Source organism: Choloepus didactylus, chromosome 8 (assembly GCF_015220235.1).
Source record: "Choloepus didactylus isolate mChoDid1 chromosome 8, mChoDid1.pri, whole genome shotgun sequence".
Lineage (NCBI taxonomy): Eukaryota > Metazoa > Chordata > Mammalia > Pilosa > Megalonychidae > Choloepus > Choloepus didactylus.
Window position 1 is genome coordinate 122,890,008 of NC_051314.1, and position 13,202 is coordinate 122,903,209.

Consider the following 13,202-nt stretch of genomic DNA (forward strand, 5'->3'; position numbering starts at 1 on the left):
CACCCTTGTATTTGGTATAGGACAGGCAACATCGGTTAAACTAGATAATGAAGGTATGAGAATAGGTCCCATTGGGCAACCAGGGTGTAGTGACTTGGAGATCACTGCAGAGCCTTAAACAAGAAAGCAGGTAAGGAGTTTCATCCTTAAATAAATTTATATATTGTATATATATGTATTTTTTTTTCTGTGCTAGTGTCATATCTTAGAAGTATATCATACAAGCACTGGTCTATATTTGTAGTGCTGATACGTGGGATACATGCCTTTAAACAATCCCTTTCAATCTTATTTGCCTTCAATAGAGCTCTGATACTTATATATTGTATATTAGTTAAGTTAATGCTAGTTCCTGTGACAAGTAAACCTCAAATTATGCCATTTAACACAATAAATGTTTATTTCTTGCTCAAATAGCATTTTTACTCTAGTAATCCTGATCAGTGTGCAGATTTCCTCAAAGTGGGACTCAGCCTCCTTCCATTTTGTGAGACATTAGAGGTCTCTGCTTCTAGCCATTGGAAAGGAAAGGAGAAGGTAGAAAATCCACATCTGCTTCTTGAAAGCCATAGCTGGTAAGTGGCAGATTACATCCACATCCACACCAATGGCATGCCCACATTTAGATATAAAGATTGGGCCTGAAAAATGTAACCTGTGGCTGGGTCGAAATACTCAATGACCACTTTACTCTAGAAAAGAAAACTGAGTTATTTAGCGGACAGATGACCATCACTGCCCCACTCTGAGACTACAGCATAAGTATGGAGAATGTGATACTTCAGTCAAATTCATATTTTGCCATATGTCCTTATGGCCAAAGGTCATGTCTCAGTAACTTATAGTCTTCAAGTCCCAGTAATCTGCAGCATTGCAATGTTCTCTTTGGTTTTGGTGTCTCACTAGAGTAACCATTGTTGTCTTTAACAGCCAAGATCACAGAAGGAAACAGATGGCACCCTCAAGGGGTAATCTAAGGGCATTTAAGAAAGGGTTTCTAAGTTTATGAGAAGGGTTAAGGGAAGAAATAAGGGATGGTGCAGTGTGCATTGGGAAGCTATTATCATCCCCAGGCCTGAAGGATCAAGGGGAGTGTGGTTATTGGAACGTCATGATATTTATAGTCATGATGTATGACCTGCCTGACAGGGGTTGTAACTTAAGATACAGAAAATGCAGCTTTTGCCAAACTGAAGCAGGATGAGGCTAGAATCCTGGGAGTAGATACCCTGACCCCTCTTGTCTCCCACTCTCTGATCTCCTGCCAGAGCCTCCCATTGGAGGATTAACTGGAATCCATAGGCCATGTTTGCCCAGATAACTCCACCCATTTGAGTTCAGCTGTGGAGGGCACAAGGTAGAGCTGAGAGGGTCTAGAAGGGCAAATGGAGGATACCCAGCACATTCTCCAAATAGTTCCTGTGATTTTCATGTGTCATGAGATTCTATTCTAAACAATAATGCAACTTTAACCCTCTTGAACTTTTAAGATGGGATAATTTCTCTCTTGAGAATTCAGAGGAGGGAAGTATAATCATATTGAATGTGCATTGAAACTAGAACACAGGAACAGAGGTTCCATAAGTTGTTACTAGTTTCCAGTTGCTCTCAAATTGTATCAGCAGTAAAACTCAGATTCAGAAAGATCAGATTTTCCCAAATACAGTATACTCCATGGTAGATTTCATTGGGGCAAACATGGGGTTTTCCCAATAAAAATGAATATATTGTTACTTGTATCAATTCTGATGATTTTAATTATACTATCTAGTATTTACTGTTCGTTATATGCCAGGTAAGATTTCAGAAGACCTTTATATGAATTATTTTAATTCTCACAATAACTCTATGAAGTAGATAACACTATTAGTTCATTGTGACTGAACTATAAATCAAGGAACAGAGGAGTCTGATTATTTACTGAAGTGTACATGGTTTGTAAGTGGTACAATTAGGCAGTCTGTCACTAGAACCTGTGCTAATAACTTCTGCGCCATACTGATTTCATGTAGGAGACACCATAGATGTAAGTATCAGAAAAGAGTTTTTGCAGGCACCTTTTGGTTTATGTTTTTGTTTTTTAAATTGAATGTGATATCATAAGTGATATATAAAGACATGCTTTTCCATTTTGGAGAGATGACATGCTGAAGTCCAGAGATAAGACTGATTTTTGGGTAGTTTTCTGAATTATTAGTTCCTATTAGGTTTCACTAAATGAACAATTAAAAAGAAGGAAGGAAATAGTATCCACAAAAAGCAAGATTTTTAGTCATTTCGAGTGGCAAGCAGAATCTGAGGTTTTTTTCTCCCCCTCTGCTTTCCAAATCAGATTGTTTACTGATCATATAAAATAAGATAAAGATTTTTTCAAGTGCTTTTGGGTATTAGTGTACAAAGCTATAAAAGGAACACATATTTATTGATCATTCAACAGGCTTGCTACTCCACTCAGTGCCTTATGTAATTATCTTAAATAAGCTTTACAATAACCTTTTGGGTAAGGTAATAATATTAAGCACATTTTATAGATGAGGAACCTAAGTCTTAAAGTTGCTAAATTACTTACCCAAAACCACATAGGGAACAAGTTCTAAAGCAGTGTTTCTCAAAATATAGTAAAGACATTTGTAGCAGAATCACATTGGGGGTGCTTATTAAAAACACAAGTTTCTGGGTTTCCTCAGTCTTTAGATTAAGTATCATCAGTATTTGTATTTTAAGATCTGCATGTTTGAACAAACACCTCAATTGAGATGTTTGAGAATCATTTTGGTAAATTTGATTGCCACTAGAGCAAAAAGAAAAGAGCACCTTCAGGGAAGCTGTGGGTAAGAAATGCAATTGTTTGCCTGTTATCTTCATAAAGGGTGTTTCTCCACATATTCTATAATAACAATTAGTTACTCAGCAAAAACCAAGCATAGAGATGTTCAGAAAATTACTAGATAAAGCATTTTTACGTACTGTCTTGTCTATAGCCCACAGATCTTGTTAAGCAGCATTAATTCATTTTATAAACCCCATTGGGTTTCTTGCACACTTTATATGCCTTCTTTTGCACAGAAGATTCAGTCTGACCAGAGGTGGACTTGGAATAGTAATTATACTTGTGTAGTGTTTTATTGATTGAGGTATCTTCTAATGAATTTTCTTATTCCATGAGAAGCAAATATTTTCCTGTTTCCTGTGAGCCAGGAATTGTGTTTATTGCTGGGCATAAAATAGTGAATAGGATAATCATGGAATTTCCGGTATGATTAACACTTTGAAGTTTTAATTTAGGTTGTCGAACTGTGAGATGTATCAGACGGCTGTTATCATCCTGTTTTAAACATGAAAAACAATGGAAATTAAAGAGGCTTCATGACTAGTCCTTGTTCATGTTTTAATTAAGTGACCATATCATCTAAATTATTCTACTGATTCCAAATGTAGTATTCTTTCCACTACCTTATTTGTCTTTCAAATTTAGATATTTTGCACAGTTTTCAAACATAGATATTTTGCACAGCTTAAGTCAAATAATTCTTAGCCTTTCTTGTCCCAATTTTAGCTGTAGAGGTTTATGTCTGAAGAAGGATTGAATCATACTATATACAGATAATCAGGAATAGAAGACAAAAAGAAAAGAATCAGTTGGAAGCAGATGATCAACTCAGAGTTGACTTTTGGGTATGTAAATAAAGAACTAAGTAAATGGTATTGGTAGTGAAGTTTTCATAAAAATGACTCCAAGGAGAAGAAAGGGAGAAATAAGCAATTTTATGGCTAGTGATCCCTTTATCCAGCTCTTTTATTGTACATCCAGCAGTTGTCTGTGACAGCCTGTGCACTCATTTGCATTAAAGTGGTTTCTCTATCTTTTCCATGACAGCCTTCTGCTCACACATTAAATAATGTTTGCTGTTACAGAAAGTAGGGTAGATTTTCCCAAGACGAAAATAAGCACAATTCCTATTTTCTCCTCCATCTCCAGAAAGATCAAACCTGTGAATCAAAAAGGTAGTATGAGCTCCTTGGAAGACTAAATAAACAATCAACAATCACTCTGTGTGTTGTATTTTGCTTTCCCCTAAGAGAGAAAAAGTATAAAACAAAATTGAGACCATTGAGAAGCTTCTAATGTGCTTTGGAGTACAAAGTCCATACATTTGAAAAGCTCAATAACAATTTAATATAGCATAAGATTAAACAGTAAATGAACCCTAGCCATAATAGGAGCCCTGAATTAAAAATAGATGAGGTTCTGAAATGGTGGAGAAAGGCTTTACTTGGAAGATCAGACTTGAGTTTTGTCTTGAAGAGAGGGTAGGATTTCCATATGAGGAGAGGAGATGGGAGAGCCCTGCAGGGCAAACAACTGCAAAAGGTGGGAATGAGATGAAGCAAAAGAGAGTTGATTAAATATTTTAAACTGAGGATTTATATTATAGAATTGTATACATAAGACAGTACATTGTATTATAATTTCCCATTAACTTGTCTATATTCTCAACTGGACTGCTTATAATGAGAAGAAAATGAACATTTATTCATTCATTTATGTGATAGTGTCTATGGAACAGCTACCACGTGCTAAAGACAGTGTCCCTTCTATTGGGGAGTGTGATGAAAACCAATGAGCAAACAGTTGATATAACTTCAAAGATTGGTAAAGTTATGAAGAAGCAAAGCAGTGTGATACAGTAGACCTTGGCTGGAGCTGGTCAGAGGAGGCTAATTTACTTTAGTGATTAGAGCTGGTCTCATCTGAGAAAGTGATGTTTAAAGAGAAACTTAAGTCTCAAGATGTAGCCAGTTATGAAGTTCTGGAATCAGGACATTCTAAGCAGAAGGAATCACAAGTAAAAAAGTCCCAAGACAACAAAACAAGCTTGATTTGTTGGAAAGAACAGTGGGAAGAGCAGTTTGCCTAATATATTGTGAATGAAGCAGTAATAGGAGATAAAGCCCAAAATCTGTCAAGAAGCTTGCTTGTAATCATAGTATCTGAGGCTCCTACCCATAGTAAACACTTAATAAATATTTGTTGGTTAAATTAATTAATAGTTTAAGTAATTGTCAGATTGCCTGGATTTTGGATATCGGTTTAAATTCGAATCAGAGAGGCATTACAGTTTGAAAGATGGGATGAACAGAAGGTGTTGAGACTGGAGATTGGAAAGCCATATCAAGCAACTCTTAATGCAACCGGCCTTGTTGTCTGGGTTCTTAGTGGGATGGAGCCTCATGCAGTGAACATTAGAACCTCCTTGTGAACCACAATATTCCTGATTCCTGGAAACTTCCAGGATAGAAGAGTCGACAAAATGATACTGAAAAGTTAGAAGGAGCTTCAAAGCAATAACTTTCAACCATATGATAATGAGATAATAATTTTATTTTAAAAAGAGTGGAAAGAGTAAGAGCAAGGGGGGAAAAACAAACTGTTCCAATGGTAAAGTTGAGGGCAAAAATGGATGGGAAAAAAATATGGGGATAAAGGGGTATTTCGGCTTAGCTAATGAGAAGAATGGGTGAGAGAGAAAAGTAGAATTGTTTCATTATCAGTGCCCTCTTTTTAAGAGTAGGGGGTGAGTGACTCAGCTGCTGCTTACATAACCCATTATAGGGCATAGGGCCCCTCTCAACTTCTAAGTAACTAGCTATAACGTGGGAACAGGATCACAGCAATAAAAGATACTGGTAGTGCTTTGTATTCTAAATATTCAGTTACTTACGTTTCTTTGGAGAGAGATGAGCCATCTTCCCATATCCAGATTCCATTAGAGTTCTGGCGGGATAATCCAATCCAACGAATTAAGCTAGTCCTGTTTTTTATAAAATCCTATTGTAAACACAAATAAATATAAAATGGTGAGGATACCTCCACAACTCTTGGTGATGACAGAAAGACAGAGCTTCATGTAAGAACTTTGACAAGAAATAAAACTATTGGATTATATGTCTATTTTAATATTAATGAATTATACATTAAATTTAGAATTGTACCAAGTTGACTTTAGAATGAAAAAAAAAACATATTTGGAGGACATAGGAAAATTATAATAAAATATCTGGTATTCTAATAATCCTGTATGTTTATAATAAATAGTATATCACCTATCAATTAAAACTTTAACTTCCACTAATTGAGTACTAAATAGAGTACCAAGTATGACTCTTAAATGGGGTAAACTGAAAATAATCAGAGAAAGAAATTGAACAGAAATACATTGTTGACAATACTTTACATTCCCCAGAACTCAGCTCTGCATGCATTTATTTGATTTTATTGCTTAGCTAGCCTATAAAATCTTACATATAGAATTATTAATTTGTTTTGGTTGATGGGAAAAAATAAAATAATATTAAGCTCTTCTCAAAAGGATTTATAAATAACTTTATATATCTACCTTTCCTGATGTACTTTTATCTTCTTCGTAATTATCACTACCTATTATACTATACTCAATAGGTATTAATTTGGCTTACTGTCTGTTGCTCCAACTAAAATATAAAACTCCCTTATGTTAAGGACTTCTGTTTTATTTACTTCATAGCTCCAGGTTCTGAAAGAGTTCTAGCACAAGTCTATAGAATTCATGGATGAATCAACTGATCAATCTATGGGAAACAAAACTAAAAGGAAATCAAATGTTTGTATATTCTCATACCTTCCCAGATAACAAATAGGTGAGAATGCATTCTTGGCAAATAAATATACAACACGGATTTGTAGACATATATGTGAAACACTGACTCTCCACAAGATTTATGGTGTCACTTTTGACTCCTTATTTCTCAAAGCTTGAGCCACTCTTCTCTTTTTGTTAATTCCTGTTATTTTCTTTAAAATACATTCTCATTTTGCACTTCACTGTTGAACCAGACAGGCAAATGCTACCTGCCTAAAAGTCAACAATTCTTTATTTCTAAAAAATTATTTCACTTTCCCTTTTCATTTTAAATCTCCAAACTGGAATCAAAATAGAGTAATAAAATTCAAGAAATGCTTTAGAGAATTTCTGCCTTTATTTTAAAAAGATGCTTTGATAAATATATCAGGTAGAGGGAGACTCCAGGGTTTAGTTTCTGGCTTGTTCCAGGTTTCATGAAGAGAGAAGCTACATAAATAATAAAGGTAGAGTGCGTAAGTGGATCAGAATATATTTTGCTTCATCAGAGAGAAGAGAAAACCTTTGTTGGAAGCTGTCAAAGAGAAAAATGCAGACGAGAAGAAAGGTTTAATAGAAAGTTTTCAGCTGAAATCCTGTGTGTTTTGCAAAAGAGATTGCTCCCAAATTACATGTTTGGGAATACCTGTGGAAAAAAAAAAAAAACAGATTTTGCTTCAAGGTTTTCTCAAGTTGTCAACAATTCAGCAGGAACTGAGAAGGCATTTAATATTGGGATAACACTATTATTTATAATTTACAATCATATTGGGGTGGGTTTTTTTTTCACTTCCCGATTCTTTGTGAATAAGTACTTAGAGCTGAGGAAGCTGAGAAAGGTGAAATGACTTGTGGCAGAGGTCTTGAGTGAGTCCAAGTTCAGAACTTTCTCATCTTGCATGTTGTAATTTTTCTGAGCTTGGTAAGGTTCTTAGTTTTGTACAAACCATAAGACAAAAGGGAAATATAAAAAAGCCAAAAGTTACATGTGCAATTTTCTCTTTATGACTCCAAAATATTTGACATAGGAAGCCCCTTACCAGAACGTTCTGGCTGGCAATCTTCAGAAGATTAGCATTCCTATCAGTACAGTACTGCTTGCTCTCTTCCCATGTCAGGTTTTGCTTGAAGAATCCATAGCAACTATCTCCATAATGTCTCCAGTTTTTATCACAGGGGCTGCTTTTGAGGCCTTCAGAAGAAACCAAGCATAGGAGCCCTTTCATTCCAAATCCAGCTTACATTTTCCCCACATTCAATGTTTCCTGCAGATCTCAAGATTCCCTACAGATACCATTGCAGAAATACTCGGGGGCAAGGGAGATCAAGGGGCCACCAAATGAAACGATACTTACTGGAACTGTCCTTATCTGCTTCTTTTTTAATTAAATCTTGGCTGAAGTGCTTTGCTAATTGTTGCAGAGTTCCTGAGAGATTTTCATTCTGGGCTCGTAGGTAATTTTGCTGCATGACAGCTAGATGTAAAATTTAGATAATTTATAATCAGAATCATAAAGGTGATGCAAAGACCTTTCCATGAGCTTTCATTTCAGTAGAACTAGCATTCTATGAGAAGTTTACTAGATACACATGACTAAAGAGTTCTGAAAAAGGATAAGGGCAAAGGGGGACATAAGGCACACATTTATTAATAAATATGCAAAACTAACACCTGGGGGATATCCTTTGAATTAGTGAACCATTGTTGAAGGAGACAATCACAAATAAGAAAATCTCTTGATCAGATAACATGCCCAAGAAAGTTATTTTGCCTTATTTCCAAAGCAGAGTTAATAAGAGGTAAATGGCCTCTGTTATTTTCTGCTCTTTATTTAATACCAGAATATTTATTCATTTAAAAAATACATACTGATTTCTTGTTATGATCAAAATAGAATGAAACTTAGGTAAATAAAAATGGTGACTTAAGTATTCTTAAATATTTTATGAAAAAATCAACAAGTATACAAACAAACAACAACACACAGATTATAATGTGACATTGAAGGGCTATTAAATTTACAGGAAGAAAAAAGCATTATTTATGAATTAGGTGGGATATAAATTATTTCCTAGGTGAAGTATATAAATTCTATAAACAAAACAAGACAGGATATTTTTGGAAGATGGGATTGAATAATCAAAACTTCAGGCAGGGTGGGCATAGAATTTGTTTTTGAAATTGAGAGGACTGACTTGGCTGGATCTTAGATTAGGAGAAAAAAGTAGTTTCAAAAAATAGTTTGGATTCATACTGAGGAGGATTTGGAAGGCCAGGTTAAAAGTCTTGAAGAGAAGTTTTAATGATCAGTCAATAAATTAATCAGAAATGATTTTGATCAGGAGAAGGGATAAGTCAGAGCTCTCCTTTATTGAGAATTTCTTGGCAGATACATATAGGATGATTACAGTAGTGACAAACAGGACAATTAAGAAGCTTAGTGTGATACAAGACCCTTAGGTATTGCCCTCCTCAGATCAAATCCTTGGCAATGGATCAATACTTACACATAATTCCCATAGTCACCAGCCCAACATCCATCCCCACGCACAAGAACAGGAGAGTCAAAGCCATCATATGCCACAAAGATGAGGAAGTAGGGACAACTGTGGGCAGACAATAAATAGGTAAGAGACCCAGCAATATGGCACAGCTGTGGGGCACAATCCCACACCTCTCAGAATTTTCAAATAATAAAAATAGCTTCATGGGCAGATCTTTGCTGGGTTCCCTTATGGACCATCAATGTAAGCACACCTCTCTTCAACACCTCACATCTATCCCATTCCTCAACAGACTACCCTTCCTGGGCCAAAATATTACCAGCTGTTAAAGCCTTGTGTGGTTGTCTTCATTTTGTTTTCACCCGTTTAAAGAATTGCTTTAATAAGCTGCAAATGGAGAATCACATCCATTTGCTGACATTTTAGAAAATGGTGGTTTCCAGACATCCCCTCCTGGACCCCCCACCTCCCAGTTAAACTCTACAAGCCTAAATGTAATGTTCACTGCTTGCCTTTTGTTTTTATTTGAAATACCTCTGTCTGGGTGCCTGTGTAGATACTGCACAAATGCTGTAGAGAAAGAATGCCATTCAGGAGAAACAAACAAACAGTGTATGCTATCACTAGCGGATAAAGGGAAAAGGGGCTTGACCCATTTCACTAATTAATTTCCAAATTGCTGGGTGTGGGCATTCTTACCTGTAAGTCCTGAGTTGAGAGTTGGTTTCCGAGAGTCAATGTTTAAGGTAATGTATCCATCTTCATCCTGCATGGCTTTACTTGAACTGTGAGTGAGTTGAGGGTACAGTGACTTTTCAAAATGTAGTGTTCACTCTTATAATTTCAACGTCTTATTATTTCAATGTCTGACTCTCTTCTCACTGGTAGGGTGGAGCCCTTGGGATACATGTGGTGTTGTTTTGTTCTATTTTTCAGGAAGTTCTTTCGTAGCTGCTTAGAGATACATGAACCTTGAAAAATAAAAACGTAATAATAACAACTTGTGGTAAAGGAGTAGATAGGGCATTTGTTTCCTGTTTCCTTATCTTTAGCTCCAAATGAAGGGATATTCCCTCATGTGTATCCTTTCAAAGAATAAAAATTTTTAAATAAAGTTCATAGTTCACCTTAACCCTAGTAGTTGAAATCAGATTATTTTAAAGGAACCAATTGCTAATGAAAATTCTTAAGCACTGACAAATCAAGGTCCTCCTATGGTGAGGAGTGGGTCTAATGTAATTTGGTCTAATACTGGCCAAACTAGTTGTTTCATTGGCTTGTGATATAAGGGATCATTTCCATTTAGGATCTAAAATTTACAAATTCTTGCATCTTCCTTAAATAATAATATATATCACAATATAATATGTATTTCCACACATTTAACTTTATGAAACGGGCTTCTAAATTTTTTGTTCATTTTATATTGAAGTTAGTCATAAGAAACAGCCATGAAAAGCTAGCTGCTGTACTCATTGTGGGAACATTGCTGAGGATATTGTCTATTTTGTCTTTAGGGTAGCTCATATGTGGTTTTATAGCAGATATTTTATCGAACTTCCATGGTCAGAAAAGCTGAACAACTAATAGACATTTATCTTTAACTTGCCCTTTGGAACATACTCCCTCCCCTTCCCCGTGAACTCCTTCACGCTGAATTATTTTTATAATTTAAAAGATAATTTTATAATAATTTAAATAATTTTATTTTTTAAATTTCCTTCCCCACACACCTCAAATTATTTTGAGAGTGAGGTGAATAAATAAAACAACTGTGAAAGGCATTGCCTGAATTTGAAGCCCCAAATTTCTGGTGTTTCAAATATTTTCACAAAAATTAATCCTTAATAAAAAATCCCACTTACTTCAAATAAATGCCAAGTTTAATAAAAGTAGTAAAGATGAAATAATCACATTTCTTAAATTCCCAAAGCTGATTTGTCACGGAGTTTCTTATCTCAGTTTAAATATTCAGTGGTTCCCAGTCATAAGCAGAGTAAATACAGACTATGGTTCCATTGCTCACCTACCAGAGCTTCAGAACCTGTAATCCCTGTTTCAGCTGAAGTGGACTCTTCATTCTCCCTGGGAATGCAAGATGATCCTCATCTTCCAGTTGCCTGAACTCAAATCCGGAGAATTAATTTGACCCTCCCTCTCTTCCATTGCCCACATCTACTCCCACTCCAAATAGAGATTTTTCTTTCACCTTAACCCTCTCTTTATGTTCCTTCTCTGACCCTGCCTTACTTTAGTAGTTTTTCTAAAATATAAAGAAACACTGAAAAATAATTGTGACTAAGCGATTGACAGAAAAGGTAAAATAAGCATGGAGGTATAATTCAAATGGTACTTTTTTAATAAACTGTACACTGTTCTAGTAACCAAATAGGTAACCTTGAAAATGTAATCAGTTAAATTGAAGCTTACACGTAAATGCAAGAACCATGACCATTTGGAAATTTCTATCATTAATCTAAAATTTGTCTTGTTTAGTTGGCAGAAACTATAACAAGGTATTAACTATGACAATTAGCTTACTTTGTTGAGTTTTCTTCATTCTCTAGGTTTTGGGTAATTGGTTGAATTATTTAAGAAGTCCCATTTATTCTTCTTATAATTCCCCAGGAATATACCAGGATTACTTATTGATCCATTACTGCTTAGAACTCTACATTTATCACCAGAAGTAGGTAAGCCAAAATGAATCACATCAAGCCTCAGATGATATTCATTTCTATAACTCAGGATCTGGATTTTCCTTTGCTCTTCTCTTCTTTCCGATTGATGGCCCAAGTCATGGACTGAGGGACTTATTTCCAGATCTACATCGCATAACAAATGTATTTAACCTTTATTTATATTCCCCAAAACATGAAAGTGGTGTTTTAGATACATGCTTGGTGAGTACAGAGAATGACAATGTTGAAAGAGCTCCTGATAACATACCCTTTCCCTCCACATATTCTATAAATATATGCTGAATTACTCAGCAAAAATTCAGCAGAGAACAGCATGAAAAAGAGAAAGATTTAGAAACTCTTCTTTTCCTTTATTCCAAAATTTAGAAACTCTGCTACGTGTCTTTTATTCATCCTACATGGCTCATATCATTATTGACATGTTTTCTTCCCTTTGCATATTTTATCCCCTCCTCCTTTTTCTGGTGCAAGAAACAATAGCTGAAAAATGTCCTTTATTCCAAATTTCCTGGTGAGCTTGGACATGGAATAAAAAAGTCTTTATTTGTTTAGTATTTTAAAGATCGAGGTATTTTTACATAAATTAGCTCTTTTATTTTAAACCAGAATTTTAATGAATGTTAATTACGTTTCAGATCCTGTGATTTTTGCTGTGCATTCATGGAGAAACTCATGGCGTTTGTCTTCATGGGATTCAGATTATTCGTTTTTAACTTTCTGAGCTTTATTTTTTTAATATTTAGGAAAATTCCTCCTGCCCCACCCCACCCCACCCCATCCCCTGCCACATAACAGCCCACATTTCTGTTCCTCTTCTTTGCTTTACTTTTTTCCATGGCACTTGTTACTATCTGACATACACAGAGTCTTCTGACAGATTTACATTTTTGCTTTTAGGCATACAAGAATGTGTTCCATGGCTCTAAAACAGTGACTGACATACAGTTACCACCTAATAAATATTTGTTGAATGAATAAATAAATAATATACAATGGAGATTATTATTCTAATCTTACACATGTAGAAAGAGAAGTGTAAGGTATTTGTGGGGCTTTTCTATGATCACACTACTTTAAGTACGGGTACCATTTATCCAGTTTCCCAGTTCAGTGTTCTTTCCTTTTTTTAAATAAGTAATTTTTTTAAAATTCATTTTATTGAGATATATTCACATACCATGCAGTCACACAAAACAAAGCGTACATTCCATTGTTCACAGTACCGTTACATAGTTGCGCATTCATCACCAAAATCAATCCCTTACACCTTCATTACCACACACACAAAAATAACAAGAATAATAATTAAAGTGTAAAAAAGCAATTAAAGTAAAAA

General features: G+C 35.2%; 1 protein-coding gene across 1 annotated transcript; it reads right to left on the reverse strand.

Annotated features, from left to right (window-relative positions):
- Positions 1 to 2,403: 2,403 nt before the first annotated feature.
- Positions 2,404 to 10,108, reverse strand: CLEC1B (C-type lectin domain family 1 member B). Its single transcript, XM_037846476.1, has 6 exons — positions 9,864 to 10,108; positions 9,168 to 9,266; positions 8,015 to 8,134; positions 7,700 to 7,851; positions 5,724 to 5,830; positions 2,404 to 3,990 (listed from the first exon to the last, which is right to left on the reverse strand). Exons 1-6 carry the CDS (start codon positions 9,934 to 9,936, stop codon positions 3,846 to 3,848), a joined length of 696 nt encoding a protein of 231 aa, XP_037702404.1. The 5' UTR covers positions 9,937 to 10,108; the 3' UTR covers positions 2,404 to 3,845.
- Between the last annotated feature and the right edge of the window lie 3,094 nt (positions 10,109 to 13,202).